The 20279-nt window shown below is 41.5% G+C and overlaps 1 protein-coding gene across 2 annotated transcripts; it reads left to right on the top strand.

Annotated features, from left to right (window-relative positions):
• Positions 1-548: 548 nt before the first annotated feature.
• Positions 549-19705, top strand: fxyd5b (FXYD domain containing ion transport regulator 5b). Of its 2 annotated transcripts, NM_001123724.1 has the most exon segments (9): positions 734-808; positions 3010-3055; positions 13225-13497; positions 13584-13907; positions 17541-17606; positions 18059-18088; positions 18237-18311; positions 18450-18495; positions 19161-19302. In NM_001123724.1, coding segments are annotated over 9 exon segments (897 nt in total). In that variant the 5' UTR covers positions 734-796; the 3' UTR covers positions 19186-19302.
• The last annotated feature ends 574 nt before the right edge of the window (positions 19706-20279 follow it).

The following is a 20279-nucleotide window of genomic DNA, read 5'->3' as shown; positions in this document are numbered from 1 at the left end:
TTTCCTTATTGTGTTTCTCAGTACAGTACTATGCTTCTTCAATGCACTTTCTTACTGGAAGTTCTGCGCTAATTGAATCTGTGAAGGACAGTTCCCTTCCCACTAATCTTTGATGATGCTTAAATGTATGAGTACTGTGAGAATTAAGAATTAATTAAGAATTAAAATTAAACTTTTTGCGTACAGTTGTTGCTGCATTCCCTACGTTTAAAGGTGTACAATACATTGAAAAGGCGACAGCATTGAAAAGTCTCCAGGGTCACATTTGGACATTTTCTGAAGAATTCTAAAGATGTATTTAGTGTCTGTCTATCTGGTCTTTATTCTGAGTACTGTAAGGCCAATGTGGGAGTACAGAAAGACAGACTGACTGGCGAGCACGAGACGGGGTACAATGCAAAAGAGAGACATGCAGACACACAGACATGGAGAGAAGCTGTCAAAAAGAGAGACAAGCAGACAAAGACAAGCAAACACCAACAGAGAGAAATAGACAGACAGACAGACAGACAGACAGACAGACAGACAGACACTAACACAGAGACGATTGAGGCAGACTGACTGACAGTGAGAGAGACTAGTCTGGAAGACAGAACAAAAAAGGAAGTGACGTGACCCACGTGTGAGAGCCAGCAAACAGAGAGAGAAAAAAAAGTGTATTGCGCCAGGGATGGAACAAGGAAGTCATGAGCAGAAGGGTGTGGTCGACTAACTAATGGTTCCTGACGGACACACAGAGGAAAGGGACCGTGTATGCTGCTCTGGAACAAGCTCTGGAACTACGCAACAACTCAGGATGGACACCAAGGTGAGCTGAATGGCTTTCTTTGGGGACTCAAAGAGGAAATGAGGAAGGGAGGGACATTGGTACTCATGAGAAAGGGAGAGAGTAAGATATGTGAAGTAAGAGACAGAGAGAGAGAGCATGTGGCGGATGTTCGAGATGGACGGACAAACAGATACACAGAAAGATAAACAGACAATGGGTGAGTGAGTGAGAGAGATAGAGAAGGCCAGACAGGGGGTTAGAGGGGTGAGAGAGAGGCTGGTAGGGAGGCTGGGTGAGAGAGAGTCTGGTAGGGAGGCTGGGACAGCCCCAGGCGAACAGGCCCTTGCCTTGACATATGCTTCAGAGGCTTCAGAGTGAAATTAGGACTGGCGTAACCCGCTAATCTGAGCTGTCAAGCCTCATGATGCCCACTGACGCTCACCTGTCACCGCCTCCCCTGAGGACATGCTGCCATCAGAATAGGTCAGGGGATCTCAGCTAGGTACTGATACAACACAAACACTCCTCTGGCTGTCAATCCCTCCCTCCTTTCCTGCCTTCATCCACCTTGCTCTCTGCTCTCCATCCCTCTAGAACAAATAATCATTGGGTTCCTCGTTGGTTTACTGATGATGTTATTTTTCTGTATACACAACTGCTTTTTCTCAGAACTAAAAGGTTGTCAGGGTGATTGCGATTCTCCTCAGAATGAATGTGTTTACTTGTTTGCCTGTTATTTTATGTCTATGATTACCATATGGTGCCGATGAGTGATTAGAAAAACCTATTATGACCCTGTACAGTAGTTGTGTGTCTCAGAGAAAGCTCTGAGAGTAGCACCTGATTGCTGTAAGTGTTGTTGTTATGACAGATCCTCATTCTGCAACTAGATTTAGTTGGCGACACTAAGGAGTTCAGAAAGGATTTACAGTGTGATGGCTGAAGGAGCGGTGGTAGCGACCTCAAACTTCCCCCTCAGCTAAATTAGGGCCGTGTGCTGTGTGATGATATGTGTAACTATACAGAGATCATGGCTTTCAGTTGGAAAAATGGAAACAGGGCTTCAGTATAATTCCATGGATTACAAAATGTGAGTGCACTCATCCAGTTTGTATATCATATTATACGTTTCGTTTGATATTGTCAGCCATCTTTATTGTGGGAAAAATGTGCTTGACTGCACTTTGGTGTGGGGGTGAGAAGTGGTAGAAACAACCGCTATGAGTACAATTTCCTGTGTTTCAAAAGAAATGTTATAACAGCACAAGGCAAGACCCAGATGCAGACACGGGAGGCAGATGGTTTGAGTCTTGATATTTATTAAACAATCCAAAAGGGGTAGGCAAGAGAATGGTCGTGGACAGGCAAAAGGTCAAAACCAGTTCAGAGTCCAGGAGGTACAGAGTGGCAGGCAGACTCGAGGTCAGGGCAGGCAGAATGGTCAGCCAGGCGGGTACAGAGTCCAGAAAACAAGCAAGGGTCAAAAGCCAGGAGGACTAGCAAAAGGGAATAGAAGCAGGAGTACGGAGAACCCGATAGTTGACTTGAAAAACATACAAGACGAACTGGCACAGAGAGACAGGAAACACAAGGATATATACGCCAGGGATAATAAGCGACACCTGGAGGGGGTGGAGACAATCACAAGACAGGTGATACAGATCAGGGTGTGACACATGTACCCTCAGTGACTGACATGAAACCAGTAACATGGCTACTTCCTCTTTATACTGATATTAGTCATGGGCCTACATGATCGCATTCCTTGTTCCACACAGTAGCTCGTAGTGTCTGTCTCGTTGTGTAGAGTACCTTTAGAACACCATTAGAGAATCATTACAAAACCATTACAGCTACTGTAGAGATAGGAGCTGGTTCTGAAACCTGTTACTCAGCCCTATAATGGGCAGAGAGAAGATTAGAGAGTGTGTGTTTACGTGCAGCAGGAGCACACAAACAAGCAGGATGTTAATGAAGGTTGATAGATGTGTGGTTGTCATGTGTCTGTTGTAATCTATTATCGGTATAACAGATGTGCCTGTGTGGCTGTCTCTAAGTGATCTGTATTCATTGCAGTGTCACCTTTGCTGCTTAAGGGCCTTTGCTTATCTTGCAGATTTCCAGCTGAAGTAGTAGTCAGCTTAACGCTGTATTAATTACAGACCCTGCTGAGACTCTGTACCACAATCAATCTCTCACTCATATCTATCTCTCACTTCTTCACGTGCTCCGTCTTTCAGATTCAGCTGAGCTGGACGGCAGTATGTCTGTTTCTCACACTACCAGGTAAGTCATCAAAAATAACAATTTATTTCTCTGTCACACATACACATGCGTGCACCCACGGTCACACACACTGTTCTCATATATAAACATACTGTATACACACTCTCTCCCTTTCTCATCTCAAACTAAAATGTGTCTAATCCAGAGGTCTTCACCTTTCCTTGCCCAGGGACCCCCATTATATGTTATCAAAACATGGTTTTTTTCTTCAGATGTTTTGTCTATCATCCGGTGAATGATAATGAGAAGGACAAGTAATCAACAATTCAAAATGGGTAGATTTGGTAGATAGGTTTTCATTATTTTGACCTCCACACATTATAATTGGAAAAAGTGTAAACTCTAACATAGCCTATTAGTTAGAAAGGTAACTCCAAGCTAGGGATGCAACGATTATAGAATTTTGGGTAACAATTAAATGTAATGCAAATGGCCACAGTTGTCATAATTGTCTCAAAAACAAATGGGTTTTGAACTCTTGGAAACCAAGCTTCTCCTCCCAACTGGGCCGTTCTGCTAGTAAAATGATTACTAACTTCACCCTCTCCATGTAAAAATGAAAACTGCTATTGGGTGAGCCATATCTACTTGAATATAAAGTTCAATCTCTCCCTTCTCCTAAAATAAATCTATTACAATAATTGTGATGATTATTATACGACAGATGTGCCAGCCCTACTTCACATACATGTTGGTAGCAGCTGTTTAGCTGGTTAAACAAAGGTTAGCAATTTGTTGACAAAAATGTATGTCCAAGTCAAGAAAGCTTGCCAGCAGCTAGCGTAATTCACCGCGACTGGTATTCTCTGGAGTTTTTTCAAAGCCTATGTCACATACTCCAGTGAGTGTAATGCGCTCCAATGAGTTTAATTTGCTCAATATTAGGAGTTGAGAAATAAAGACATAATGAAAAAGATATTCCCCTCTTTTCTAAAGTAGGTATTTAAAAATGTGTTCAGTCTGTTGCTAGTGATATTCATACAAATCTATAAATTTTTGCCATATATTTTTGCGGACCACCTGCAGTACCTCCGCGGACTCCTAGGGGTCTAAACAGTCTCGAGCCACAGTTTTTTCAGTGACATCTCTCCTCCTATGAACCACATTGTAAATATCTCAAATGACCTCACAGGAATTCAGCAACAGAACCGATTTCAGTTCTAATCACATTTCCTTGTGGGAAACCAGTGGGCCAATAGCAGGCTTGTAGCGATTCATCATGGAGTGGTTAGTTGGAAGGTATTGATGGGGAGTGGAGTGTGTACAAAGGCCTGCTTCTCCCGTCTCTCAGGGCCAGGAAAATCCACCTCTGTGTTGGCCAGAGCAGCCCCTTCATAACAACGCTGCACTGCCCGCTCACAAGACAATTATTATGACAGACTTTGAATACATTCACACCACACCACTCTATCTACCCAGCTAACAATTCTAGGGAGAGATAATGTTTTTATGATGTTACCCTTAATGTTCCTTTAATGTTTGAGTGTCCAGTTTTCCGTTATTTAGGGTAACATTCTATCTTTGTGGGCAAAAACCTTCTGAGAACCTTTTCAGCATGTTTTGGCGTTATAGTAAGGACAACGTTCCCTTAATGTCAAACAAAACATACCCAGAACACTACACATCACGCCTTGTAACCGAGCCAATCAAGGACCTGATTGGTGAACCACTGATAGCTCCTTGTCTGTTCGCAAGTGATACTCACACACAGTGCTTTAAAAAAAAAAAAAGTAAACTTAAATATTTGACACACTTTGACATACACTATATATACAAAAGTATGTAGATCCCCTTCAAATTAGCGGATTCGGCTATTTCAGCCAAACCCGTTGCTGACAAGTGTATAAAATCGAGCACACAGCCATGCAATCTCCATAGACAAACATTGGCAGTTGAATGGCCTTACTGAAGAGCTCAGTGACTTTCAACGTGGCACCGTCATAGGATGCCACCTTTCCAACAAGTCAGTTCGTCAAATTTCTGCCCTGCTAGAACTGCCACAGTCAACTGTAAGTGCTGTTATTGTGAAGTGGAAACATATATGAGCAACAACGGCTCAGTCGCGAAGTGGTTGGCCACACAAGCTCACAGAACGGGACCACCAAGTGCTGAAGCACGCAGCGTGTAAAAATCGCCTGTCCTCTGTTGCAACACTCACTACCAAGTTCCAAACTGCCTCTGGAAGCAACGTCAACACAAGAACTGTTAATCTGGAGCTTCATGAAATGGGTTTCCATGGCAGAGCAGCCGTACACAAGCCTAAGATCACCATGCGCAATGCCAAGCGTTGGCTGGAGTGGTGTAAAGCTCGCCGCCATCTGGAGAAGTGGAAACACTTTCTCTAGAGTGATGAATCCCGCTTCATCATCAGACTGTCCGACAGACAAGTCTGGGTTTGGCGGATGCCAGGAAACACTACCTGCCCCAATGCATAGTGCCAACTGTAAAGTTTGGTGGAGGAGAAATAATGGTCTGGGGCTGTTTTTCATGGTTCGGGCTAGGCCCCTTATTTCCAGTGAAGGGAAATCCTAACGTTACAGCATACAATGACATTCTAGATGATTCTGTGCTTGCAACTTTGTGGCAACAGTTTGGGAAAGGCCTGTCCTGTTTAAGCATGACAATGCCCTCATATATAAAGCGAGGTCCATACAGAAATGGTTTGTTGAGATCGGTGTGGAAGAACTTGACTGGCCCGCACAGAGCCCTGACCTCAACCCCATCGAACACCTTTGGGATGAATTGGAACGTTGACTCAAGTCAGGCCTAATCACCCAACATCAGTGCCCAACCTCATTAATGCTCTACCTGAATGGAAGCCAGTCCCCTCAACAATATTCTAACATCTAGTGGAATGCCCAACCAGAAGAGTGGAGGCTGTTATAGCAGCAAAGGGGAAACCAACTCCATATTAATGCCCATGATTTTGGAATTAGATATTTGACTTTTGGTCTTCTAGTGTATTTGAGTGAGAATCGACTAACAAAATCAATGATTACTACAAGTTTAGATAGCTGGCCGCTAGACTTAACAAAATATATATGCTGACATAGGATAATTTAGTGACTGTCAGTGACTGACATAACAAGAGAAACTGCTTACACACAACCAAAATTGCACCTTGTGTATACTACTATTTTTAACTCTCAATAGTAAGTTGAGACCCCAACTGAGTTCCTATGATTTACTTTGGGTACAGTATAGTTAGGCCCTGTCCAGAAGAAACCCTAACCCCTCCTCCTTTGGCACTCATGAATATGAAACAGCTCAATAGGTGTACGCAATAGGTTGAGTGCACTTTGGAGTAAATCTCAGCTCTGTTAAAGTACAAACACTATATCATTGATCATAGTAATTCAGGAGTATCATTAAAACAGCTTAACATGCCCCAACATTAGACAACTATAGAAAAAGCTCTTAAAATACTGAAATAAGTCAATGAAATCATTGAGATTACCGTACCGTGAACCAAGAGGTTGTGAATTCAAATCCTAGGTGAAGACATGTTGAATAATTATTGTGTATATGCACATTCATCTATTTTTAAAGTGTGTAAAACGCGTAAGTTAAAAGCACTATGTTAAATGCACTGTGTGTGTGAGTATCCCTAACGTTCACAACAGGCAAAGAGCTATCAGTGGTTCCCCATTCAGGCCCTTGATTGGCTCTGCAACATTAACAAGGCGTGATGTGTAATTCAACTTTTTTGGGGGGGAAACATTTATTTAGGACCATCAGGCGATATCCTGACAAATGATACACAGAAATGTTCCTGCATCGTTCCCATAAAAAGTGTCTAGAACAATATCTTATGTTCTGAGAACATGACAACCATGTTTGATGGAACGTTGATGGATATTCTCATAACACAGAACTGGACACATGACTGTTCTTGCAACCTTACCATGAAACATGTCTAGAACATTGATATCTTTACTTCTGAGAACATGGTAACCCCATTCTGGGTAAGTTATATTTGACATTAAGGGAATGGTTTCTTGGAAACATTCCTTGCACATCACCAGAACATCTGATATCAGAACTGATATCAGAACATGAATATCTTCTACCAATCAAACGATGAAGCTGTTTTAGTAAGAGCATCAAGTACTTCTCCTCTCAACCTTTTGAAAGAACTGCCATTTTGACCACTTTCCCAAGTTAGACAAGAACGTAAAGCGTATGAAATCTTAGTCTACATCTCTGCTATACAAATGTGAAATCAGAATAGAATAGAATATATTATACCAGTCAAACGATACAGCTGTTTTAGTAACAACATTGACAACTTTCTCCCAACTTTTCAGAACTACATTTTTGCCCACTTTCCCAACAACTTGGACAAAAACGTAGAGCATATGAAATCTTCTAGTTCTCTGCTTTTCAAATCTGAAATCAGAACATAAATATATTTTACCAATGAAATTATAGCACTGTGGGAGCAAATAAGACTGATTATGCCACACAGCTCAACCCAACCCACTAACTAACCCATTATAAGAAAACCCACTGGCACAAACCAAACTACAATAGTGACCCCACGTACTGTAGCACCTATGTGAACTAAGCCACAATAACAATTAGCTACAATAGTAGAATCGTCAGTTCGCCTTCAAAATAAAAGTCCTGCATTGAAACTGATGCAAACAGATACAAATAGTGGAATCATGCCATATATGTACTAGATAAGGCAAAAAAGGTTGGAATGTTGTTGTAAATTTAACAAAATACAATAATTTGTTAATTTCACAAATCACCTAACCAGTCAGCTTATCGTGCGTATTGAACATTCATATTGCACTGTACTGTCTAACCTACAGTGAGGGGGAAAAAGTATTTGATCCCCTGCTGATTTTGTACGTTTGCCCACTGACAAAGAAATGATCAGTCTATAATTTTAATAGTAGGTTTATTTGAACAGTGAGAGACAGAATAACAACAAAAAAATCCAGAAAAACAAAAATGTTATCAAATGATTTGCATTTTAATGAGGGAAATAAGTATTTGACCCCTCTGCAAAACATGACTTAGTACTTGGTGGCAAAACCCATGTTGGCAAAACCCATGTTGGCAATCACAGAGGTCAGACGTTTCTTGTAGTTGGCCACCAGGTTTGCACATACAGTGGGGGAAAAAAGTATTTAGTCAGCCACCAATTGTGCAAATTCTCCCACTTAAAAAGATGAGAGAGGCCTGTAATTTTCATCATAGGTACACGTCAGCTATGACAGACAAAATGAGGAAAAAAAATCCAGAAAATCACATTTTAGGATTTTTTATGAATTTATTTGCAAATTATGGTGGAAAATAAGTATTTGGTCACCAACAAACAAGCAAGATTTCTGGCTCTCACAGACCTGTAACTTCTTCTTTAAGAGGCTCCTCTGTCCTCCACTCGTTACCTGTATTAATGGTACCTGTTTGAACTTGTTATCAGTATAAAAGACACCTGTCCACAACCTCAAACAGTCACACTCCAAACTCCACTATGGCCAAGACCAAAGAGCTGTCAAAGGACACCAGAAACAAAATTGTAGACCTGCACCAGGCTGGGAAGACTGAATCTGCAATAGGTAAGCAACTTGGTTTGAAGAAATCAACTGTGGGAGCAATTATTAGGAAATGGAAGACATACAAGACCACTGATAATCTCCCTCAATCTGGGGCTCCACGCAAGATCTCACCCCGTTGGGTCAAAATTATCACAAGAACGGTGAGCAAAAATCCCAGAACCACACGGGGGCACCTAGTGAATGACCTGCAGAGAGCTGGGACCAAAGCAACAAAGCCTACCATCAGTAACACACTACGCCGCCAGGGACTCAAATCCTGCAGTGCCAGACGTGTCCCCCTGCTTAAGCCAGTACATGTCCAGGCCCGTCTGAAGTTTGCTAGAGAGCATTTGGATGATCCAGAAGAGGATTGGGAGAATGTCATATGGTCAGATGAAACCAAAATAGAACTTTTTGGTAAAAACTCAACTCGTCGTGTTTGGAGGACAAAGAATGCTGAGTTGCATCCAAAGAACACCATACCTACTGTGAAACATGGGGGTGGAAACATCATGCTTTGTGGCTGTTTTTCTGCAAAGGGACCAGGATGACTGATCCGTGTAAAGGAAAGAATGAATGGGGCCATGTATCGTGAGATTTTGAGTGAAAACCTCCTTCCATCAGCAAGGGCATTGAAGATGAAACATGGCTGGGTCTTTCAGCATGACAATGATCCCAAACACACCGCCCGGGCAACAAAGGAGTGGCTTCGTAAGAAGCATTTCAAGGTCCTGGAGTGGCCTAGCCAGTCTCCAGATCTCAACCCCATAGAAAATCTTTGGAGGGAGTTGAAAGTCAGTGTTGCCCAGCGACAGCCCCAAAACATCACTGCTCTAGAGGAGATCTGCATGGCGGAATGGGCCAAAATACCAGCAACAGTGTGTGAACCTTGTGAAGACTTACAGAAAACATTTGACCTGTGTCATTGCCAACAAAGGGTATATAACAAAGTATTGAGAAACTTTTGTTATTGACCAAATACTTATTTTTCCACCATAATTTGCAAATAAATTCATAAAAAATCCTACAATGTGATTTTCTGGATTACAGGCCTCTCATCTTTTTAAGTGGAAGAACTTGCACAATTGGTGGCTGACTAAATACTTTTTTCCCCCACTGTATCTCAGGAGGGATTTTGTCCGACTCCTCTTTGCAGATCTTCTCCAAGTCATTAAGGTTTAGAGGCTGATGTTTGGCAACTCAAACCTTCAGCTCCCTCCACAGATTTTCTATGGGATTAAGGTCTGGAGACTGGCTTGGCCACTCCAGAACCTTAATGTGCTTCTTCTTGAGCCACTCCTTTGTTGCCTTGGCCGTGTATTTTGGGTCATTGTCATGCTGGAATACACATCCACGACCCATTTTCAATGCCCTGGCTGAGGGAAGGAGGTTCTCACCCAGGATTTGACGGTACATGGCCCCGTCCATCGTCCCTTTGATGCGGTGAAGTTGTCCTGTCCCCTTAGCAGAAAAACACTGCCAAAGCATAATGTTTCCACCTCCATGTTTGACGATGGGGATGGGGTTCTTGGGGTCATAGGCAGCATTCCTCCTCCTCCAAACACGGCGAGTTGAGTTGATGCCAAAGAGCTCCATTTTGGTCTCATCTGACCACAACACTTTCACCAGTTGTCCTCTGAGTCATTCAGATGTTCATTGGCAAACTTCAGACGGGCATGTATATGTGCTTTCTTGAGCAGGGGGACCTTGCGGGCGCTGCAGGATTTCAGTCCTTCACGGCATAGTGTGTTACCATTTGTTTTCTTGGTGACTATGGTCCCAGCTGCCTTGAGATCATTGACAAGATCCTCCCGTGTAGTTCTGGGCTGATTCCTCACCGTTCTCATGCTCATTGCAACTCCACGAGGTGAGATCTTGTATGGAGCCCCAGGCCAAGGGAGATTGACAGTTCTTCTGTGTTTTTTCAATTTGCGAATAATCGCACCAACTGTGGTCACCTTCTCACCAAGCTGCTTGGTGATGGTCTTGTAGCCCATTCCAGCCTTGTGTAGGTCTACAATCTTGTCCCTGGCATCCTTGGAGAGCTCTTTGTTCTTGGCCATGGTGGAGAGTTTGGAATCTGATTGATTGCTTCTTTAGACAGGTGTCTTTTATACAGGTAACGAGCTGAGATTAGGAGCACTCCCTTTAAGAGTGTGCTCCTAATCTCAGCTCGTTACCTGTATAAAAGACACCTGGGAGCCAGAAATCTTTCTGATTGAGAGGGGGTCAAATACTTATTTCGCTCATTAAAATGCAAATCAATTTATAACATTTTTGACATGCGTTTTTCTGGATTTGTTGTTGTTATTCTGTCTCTCACTGTTCAAATAAACTTACCATTAAATTATAGACTGATCCTTTCTTTGTCAGTGGGCAAACGTACAAAATCAGCAGGGTATCAAAAACTTTTCCCCCTCACTGTAGGGATTGTGCACTCATGACATAGGGTATCAGCCTAGTTGGTGACACCCACAGAAGACAATTCTGAACAGTTTACACAAATATTAGAGTCTTGGGTTTCCTGTCCTTCTCCTCTGGCAAGTAATTCAGTTAATTAAAAAAGAGTAGGCTATGTGTTTACATTCTAATTGTCAACATTACAGTGCCTTCTGAAAGTATTCACACACCTTGACTTTTTCCACATTTTGTTACATTACAGCCTTACTTTAAAATTGATTAAATAAAAAAACATTCTCAGCAATCTACACACAATACCACATAAGGACAAAGCAAAAACAGGTTTTCAGAAATGTTTGCAAATGTGTAAAATAAAATGGAAATTTACATAAGTATTCAGACACTTTGCATGAGATTTGAAATTGAGCTCAGGTGCATCCTATTTACATTGATCATCCTTGAAATGTTTCTACAACTTGGAGTCCATGTGTTGTACATTCAATTGATTGGACATGATTTGGAAAGGCACACACCTGTCTATATAAGTTCCCACAGTTGACAGTGCATGTCAGAGCAAAAACCAAGCCATGAGGTCAAAGGAATTGTCCGTAGACCTCCGACACATGGTTGTGTCGAGGCACAGATCTGGGGAAGTATACCAAAAACATTTCTGCAGTCCCTAAGAACACAGTGGCCTCTATCATTCTTTAATGGAAGAAGTTTGGAACAACCAAGACTCTTCCTAGAGCTGGCCACCCGGCCAAACTGAGCAATAGGGGGAGAAGGGCCTTGGTCAGGGAGGTGACCAAGAACCCGATGGTCACTCTGAAAGAGCTCCAGAGTTCCACTGTGGAGATGGGAAAACCTTCCAGAAGGACAACCATCTCTGCAGCACTCCACCAATCAGGCCTTTAAGGTAGAGTGGCAAGACGGAAGCCACTCCTCAGTAAAAGGCACATGACAGCCTGCTTGGAGTTTGCCAAAAGGCACCGAAAGGCTCTCAGACCATGAGAAACAAGATTCTCCTGGTTTGATGAAACCATGTTAGAACTTTTTGGCCTGAATGCCAAGCATCACGTCTGAAAGAAACCTGGCACCATCCCTACGGTGAAGCATGGTGGTGGCAGCATCATGCTGTGGGGATTTTTTTCATTAGCTGGGACTGGGAGACTAGTCAGGATCGAGGCAAAGATGAACGGAGCAAAGTACAGAGAGATCCTTCATGAAAACCTACTCCAGAATGCTCAGGACCTCAGACTGTGGCGAAGGTTCACCTTCCAACAGGACAACGACCCTAATCACACAGCCAAGACAACACAGGAGTGGCTTTGGGACAAGTCTCTGAATGTCTTTGAGCGGCCCAGCCAGAGCCCAGTCTTGAACCCGATTTGAACATATCTGGAGAGACCTGAAAATAGCTATGCAGCGATGCTCCTTATCCAGCCTGACAGAGCTTGAGAGGATCTGTAGAGAAGAATGAGAGAAAATCCCCAAATACATGTGTGCCAAGCTTGTAGTGTCATAACCAAGAAGACTCAATGCTGTAATCGCGGCTAAATTCTTCAACAAAGTACTGAGTAAAGAGTCTGAATAATTATGTAAATGTAATATTTCAGTTTTATATTTTCATAAATTAGCAAACATTTCTAAAAAACTCTTTGTACTTTGTTATTATGGGGTATTGTGTGTGTGGATTGATGAGGGAAAAACACTATGTAATCAATTTTAGAATAAGGTTGTAACGTAACAAAATGTGGAAAAAGTCAAGGGGTCTGAATACGTCCCGAATGCACTGTATACTGTAGAGAATCATTTTACCATCTAAACCGATGTGAAATATATTTTCCACAGCCACAAATCTTGTATTGTCAGCTGTTTGAAGCTGGTGTACAAAACTGAAAGTAAAAGATGCAAAAACTAAACTTGAAAACCAGAACCATAGAAATAGCGCACACAGAACTGATCTACCACTTCTTAGACCTGCTTTCAATGAAGAATGACAGACCTACAGTATAAGTCACATATCTATGTGAATTTGGTCAGGTTGCCCAAAAAGTTGCATTTTGCTGCTTTAACGTTACTGATTAGAAATGTAGCCTATTTTTAATTTGTTCTGTATTCTAGGCCTATACTTGGGATATATTTTCTGTTTAAAGCTAAGTCTGCTTGAGAAAGTAAATGATATGATTATGGTCTCTGTCATGCTCTGAACTGTAGGTGCGCCTACACATGCCTCCTGTCCTGTTGAGCTCAAGCCTCCCAGAGTAGTGGTGAGGTATGGAGACTCAGTCTCAGTCAACTGCACATCATCCACAGACCCCGAAGGGATGGGGTGGGAGGCCACGTCCGGAGGTACAGAATTGCATGAAAATGTCAACCTTGTCACCTGGACTGTGGAAAGCCTCATAGACTGGACAATAGAACCTAAATGCTACATCAATCCACAAAATGGAAGTCAGTGTACTGAGACTCTCCCTGTCATTCTCTACAGTAAGTTGTTTTTCTTTTTCTTATATTTGTGAGTTTTGTCAGTAAAATCCATTATATTTCACTAAGTGTAACTATTTTGTCTCTAGAGACTCCAGACAGCGTGTCTATCTCTCCTCTGAGCCACTCTGGTCCAATGATGGAGGGGAAGGAGTACCAGCTGCAGTGTGACATCCAGAACATCGCTCCTTTACAGAACCTGGTTGTGAGGTGGTACAAAGGGAATGAAACTATAGAGACTCAAAGGTTTAATGACTCCACAAAGGAATCAGTGAATATGTCCTCCACTATCACCATCACCCACAGAAGATATGAGGGTGAAGTAGAGTACAGATGTGAGGCAGAGCTGGACCTGGGACCAGAGGAACCAAAACCTTCTGCCTTATCAAAACCTCTTAAAGTTACTGTTTACTGTAAGTCTTTTTGTTTCCTTTTGGGGGTTGGTGGAATAAAGGGACTTTTTAACGGGCTGCAGGGCTATTCCATTCCACATACTATCTTCTACAAATCAGATTATAGCACTCGGGGAGCACATAAAACTGATTATGACACGCATCTCACCCCAACCCACTAAACTAACCCACTATAACAACTCCCACACTCACTAACCAAACTACAATAGTGACCCCACTTACTATAGCTAACCCATGGCCTACCTACCTAAAACATTCTGAATTACTACTGCAATGTTTTGCTACTAGTACTTCTGGGTTACTTACTACGTCCTAGTCCCCCACTAAAGTCTACTAACAACTATTTATAAAACAGTCACTGCCTCTACTATACCAGCCTCAATTTGTCAACACTAACAAACTTCTAAACTTCTTCCACTAGATGCAAAATAATAGCCACATTTTTTTTCTAATTCCTTATGACTAAAAGTGAAGTAGTCTGACTGTAGTTATTTATGATTAAATATGTACAGTCGTGGCCAAAAGTTTTGAGAATGACACAAATATTAATTTTCACAAAGTCTGCTGCCTCAGTTTGTATGATGGCAATTTGCATATACTCCAGAATGTTATGAAGAGTGATCAGATGAATTGCAATTAATTGCAAAGTCCCTCTTTGCCATGCAAATTAACTGAATCCCAAAAAATAATTTCCACTGCATTTCAGCCCTGCCACAAAAGGACCAGCTGACATCATGTCAGTGATTCTCTCGTTAACACAGGTGTTAGTGTTGATGAGGACAAGGCTGGAGATCAGTCTGTCATGCTGATTGAGTTCGAATAACAGACCGGAATCTTCAAAAGGAGATTGGTGCTTGGAATCATTGTTCTTCATCTGTCAACCATGGTTACCTTCAAGGAAACACGTGCCATCATCATTGCTTTGCACAAAAAGGGCTTCACAGGCAAGGATATTGCTGCCAGTAAGATTGCACCTAAATCAACCATTTATCGGATCATCAAGAACTTCAAGGAGAGCAGTTCAATTGTTGTGAAGAAGGCTTCAGGGCGCCCAAGAAAGTCCAGCAAGCACCAGGACCGTCTCCTAAAGTTGATTCAGCTGCGGGATCGGGGCACCACCAGTAAAGAGCTTGCTCAGGAATGGCAGCAGGCAGGTGTGAGTGCATCTGCACTCACAGTGAGGCGAAGACTTTTGGAGGATGGCCTGGTGTCAAGAAGGGAAGCAAAGAAGCCACTTCTCTCCAGGAAAAAACATCAGGGACAGACTGATATTCTGCAAATTGTACAGGGATTGGACTGCTGAGGACTGTGGTAAAGTCATTTTCTCTGATGAATCCCCTTTTCGATTGTTTGGGGCATCTGGAAAAAAGCTTGTCCGCAGAAGACAAGGTGAGCACTACCATCAGTCCTGTGTCATGCCAACAGTAAAGCATCCTGAGACCATTCATGTGTGGGGTTGCTTCTCAGCCAAGGGAGTGGGTTCACTCACAATTTTGCCTAAGAACACAGCCATGAATAAGGAATGGTACCAACACATCCCCCGAGGGCAACTTCTCCCAACCATCCAGGGACAGTTTGGTGACGAACAATGCCTTTTCCAGCATGATGGAGCACCTTGCCATGAGGCAAAAGTGATAACTAAGTGGCTCGGGGAACAAAACATTGATATTTTTTTGGGTCCATGGCCTGGAAACTCCCCAGACCTTAATCACATTGAGAACTTGTGGTCAATCCTCAAGAGGCGGGTGGACAAAAAAAAACCCACAAATTCTGACAAACTCCAAGCATGATTTTGCAAGAATGGGCTGCCATCAGTCAGGATGTGGCCCAGAAGTTAATTGACAGCATGCCAGGGCGGATTGCAGAGGTCTTGAAAAAGAAGGGTCAACACTGCAAATATTGACTGTTTGCATCAACTTCATGTAATTGTCAATAAAAGCCTTTAACACTTATGAAATGCTTGTAATTATACTTCAGTGTTCCATAGTAACATCTGATAAAAATATCTAAAGACACTGAAGCAGCAAACTTTGTGGAAATTAATATTTGTGTCATTCTCAAAACTTTTGGCCACGACTGTACTTCTGACTATATTTCACCTATTCACTTAAGTAAAACATTTAAATGCCACAATTTAAAGGATGTACCACTTATTACTGACTTGTTATAGTTATCTGGAACACCACTCCTCTTACACCGTTTAAGATATAAATGCCATTCCATCTGGATTAAGTTTCTTTAATACAACTTTTTGATAACATTTGTACTTTTTAAACTATTAAACTTTCTGTCCTCCTAAAACAACTTCATCCACTCTAAAGACATTTCTTCAACATTCTAAAGCTCCCATTGTTGAAAACTCCCATGGCTTCCAACATTCTATTCACTGTAAACAATGTACCTTTGACACAAGTCAGCTACTATCCCAACAATTTATACAAAACCTTAGAGGCTATGAAATCTTAGTCTAATTTCTCTGCTATATAAATCTGAAATCAGAACTTCTACCAATCAAAATTGCTCCAGCAAAGAGGCAATGCAGAACTCGCTATGTTAACACATAAACAGCTAACTCTCGCCATTCCACCCAGTTGCTGAAGTTATCTGACGCGAGCTAACTAGTCAGCCCAGACAGAAGAACAAAACAAACAATAATATATTTAAAAAGTAGTCGTTACTTTATTGTCAATTTCAATCAGGCACTGAGGTTATCTACCTAAGAAACACAGATATAAGACTTGCTCACAATAATCATTGAATGTCAGCTGTGTCACGCTGTGGGCATTTTTACATGACATAACACACTCCAGTAATACAGTTGATATAGTAGTCTATCAAAGTAACCAGACCTGATATTTTAATATATTTAACTTTGACTATATTTCACTGCTTCACTTAATTAAAACTTTTTAAACTTTAACTACCACACAAATCATTTTAAAGAGCTGAAGCAAGTCACACAATATTATTTCATATAAAATTACATTTCTAGTTTAAATTGTGTGTTTACAACATTTCTGCCACAGACCAAGGCCACACGTCTAACTCAATGTCATCCTCTTTGCTTTTCCCCTCAGCTCACACAAACAAGTCAACAACACCTACGACTAAGTCCTTAACCAACACAGTTAAATAGCAAACCTCTTATTCCCTCCTTGACATATTGGAATTACCTGTTCCCTGAAAAATAAACACCCATATTGGTAATCCCTGAAAAACACTGCAACAGAGCTATAGTGAATGGATGCTTTGCTATAAAGAATCTCCCATAACCAGTTCTGTCTTTCACGTCAAGGGTGCATGCAATTTTAAATCGAATTAGCTCTGTAATTAGCAAATGTTACATTCCCCTTTCTCGTTAAGATAGACAGGCAGTGGATTGTACAGCACCTGACAAGGACACCACTGATATGCTTTAAAAAGTGTAATTAGACTGACCCAATTTCCTATGAGAGTCGTGCCATTGAAATATGCTGAAATTCTATAAAAAAGTGAGTGTTACATAAATGGAATGCACCTGGAGTTTAATGAGATGTAATTATGTACAGGTCCATATGACAGAGATAAGGACTCAAAATGCTGACAGAGAAAATGTTTATTTTTTTTAATCTCTCGCTCTCTCTCTGTCCGTAGTGACACCCTCTCCAACCACCTCTGAAAATACCATCAAGAGAACCATCGCTCCTCTTGTTGCCTGGGGTAACAAAGGCCTTTCCTAGCCTAACTTTTCCTTAAATCTGGAGGGGTTTTCTGAGTTTTGTTATTGTTATCTCACAGAACATTTGACAGTATCACAATTCCCCATCTCCCAAACAAAACCCTTGGAGGAGTTGTGAAACAGAGCACCTCAGCTCGCTGTCTCTAACTTGTCCTCAGATTAATGCTTGATTGTGGCTGATGTAAGAGATAAGAAGTCTCTGAGTGTGTCCCTCTGCATTGTGCAGGCTTACGTAAGGGTTGAGATGTGGCTTCAACAACTCTTCAATTGGACCAGACCGCTCTGTTGTCATCTCACTGTGTTGTTGTTCCCATGTGACCCACCTCTCTCTTTGTTGCAGGAATATAGGTTACACCTATTATGCTCTAAAAACACACAATGCAAGTAGTGTCTTTCAACAACTAAGTGATATTTTATTTTTCTTTGATCACAGATGCAAAGTGGGATGAAGCATTCAATTATGGTAAGAGGATCTGACTTTTTCCAAAGTGCACAAATATAATGATCAACCAAGCAGCTAAAATCCACTTATCAATACCACAATGCCTCCAAACATGGGTTACAATCGCATGGTAATAGACTCATCTATGTGTCACTGTGTCTGTGCTCAGACTACTACTTCCTCCGTGTTGTTGGTCTGTCTATGGCTGCAGTGCTCTTCATCCTGGGTATTATGGTCATTAGCTGTGAGTAGAAAACATTAACCCTCCGTGTCTCTTTGCTTTGTTGTATTCACGCTGTTAGTACTGTACTGTTATCATAAAAACAGCTCTTTCTATCCCTCTTATTGTCTTTCTCTCTCTTTCTCGTTCTCTATCACACAGGTGGTAAAATATGCCGGATGCCTAGGTGTCATGTGGGCACAGGGAAGTGAGTAGTCCTCTATAGCCACTTATATCAATGTGACACACACTCACACACACATTCAGTATACACCCAACCACACACGTCACCTTCAGCTTCATATACTACAACTGACACAACTGTGGCAACGCTTTTGTGGCTGTGACCTCATTATGGAACACAGGCCCAATCATGCAACAGTATTTGTAATGGAAGTGTTCCAGTGAAGTGACTGACTATAAAGGGACAACGTAAAAAGCCAAGTGGACCAGCAGGGTTGCAATGGTTAGGGATATAATTCTGTGTTGGTATTGAATGCTATTGTATTCTATCTATACCATGAGTGAGTATCTGTGTGCCTAAATTAGTTTATGTAGATACAGTACTGTGAACATGGATAAATCACTGTATAGAGTAAGTGTCTAAAGTCAGTCTTGACATCAGTCATAATCACTGAATGGACTGCTGACTTAGATCCTATTGTTGACAAATGGCATAAAGCATTGTTCGGCTGTATTCGATTGGTTCGTCAGCCATGTACAGTTATGTAAATATTTGTTTTCATTGTTTGATGAATTGATGTTAGAATAATCAATGTTTGATTAATTTAAATGTGATTATCTGACCTTAGATGAATTGACCCTGGATAATCGGACATTTCATTAATTGACGTCATGTGTGTTTTTTCCCAGGTCGTACCAAGTGGCCAGAGAGTAGTGAGGGGACAAACGTGTTACTGAGTGGCCTCAAGAAGAGTTCATCAGAGGGACATGGTGAAACAACACTGATACAACAGACCTTATCGACCATGTGCGTGTGTATGTGTGTGTGAAAACGTTGTTGGACTAATCTCTGAGTCTCTCATTTCAGAGATAAGAACGTGAGATGTGTTTCATGTGCCTTTCCCACAGACTCACTCAACATTATGAAATTACCCCTCCCTCACTCTTCTAAAGACTTACCTGTAGTTTTGAATGCAAGTTTTATTATACTTTGGCACTCATGTTTCTATGTATATTTTCAAATGCTTCCAAAATGTTACAGAATACATACTGTAGATGTTACGTAGCTCAGAGGCGCCCCCAAGAGCACTGGAAGAGATACTGATCCTTTTTTCTCTGATATTCCAGAGATGGCAATTTCATGCCTAGCTTTTCACAGATTTTCATGTAGATTTTATCTGTAGATTTGTCACCAACGTGGATGACATTTTCTATAATAAATCACATACATGTCCTGTTCATGGTCTCATTTCCACAGATATTATGCAGGTCCATCATGCCTCTGACAGCCTCATCTAACCGAACAGTCCCTCTGGTTCCGGGTAGGGAATGGCCAATACTACATGCCAAAGGCACAATACAGACATAGGTGCCTGAGAAGCTCCCTGTTCTACCTTTAAATGGAAATTCGACTCAAACTATATTTGGGATTTTTTTTCATTAATGCACTGTTAATACAGTTATAAAATGTTTTGCATGTCAGCAGTCAAGTTTTCAAGATATTGGACTTTCAAGAAGCAAAGTGTCACTGGCCACATCATGATTGTCCTTAAAATAGAACAGAAAGGTGGAGAGAAAAACAAAATCTCCAGAATAAACCATGGACAAATGAGTCACACTGACAAGTGAAGAATAGGGGCATTATTATCCTGTTAGTCTTTGTTAAATGTTATTTCCATTACCTTCCATTACCGAATTCAACTTTGAAATTAAAATTAATTGCGAGTCTGGCTGCATAATGACAAGATGAGTCATGTTTGAAATCAGGTTTCCAACTCTTTCGAACAGCCTGCTCAACTCTAGCCAAGC

The sequence above is a fragment of the Salmo salar genome, chromosome ssa05, assembly GCF_905237065.1.
Source record: "Salmo salar chromosome ssa05, Ssal_v3.1, whole genome shotgun sequence".
Taxonomy (NCBI): Eukaryota; Metazoa; Chordata; class Actinopteri; order Salmoniformes; family Salmonidae; genus Salmo; species Salmo salar.
This window is presented reverse-complemented; position numbering and strand designations above follow the sequence as displayed.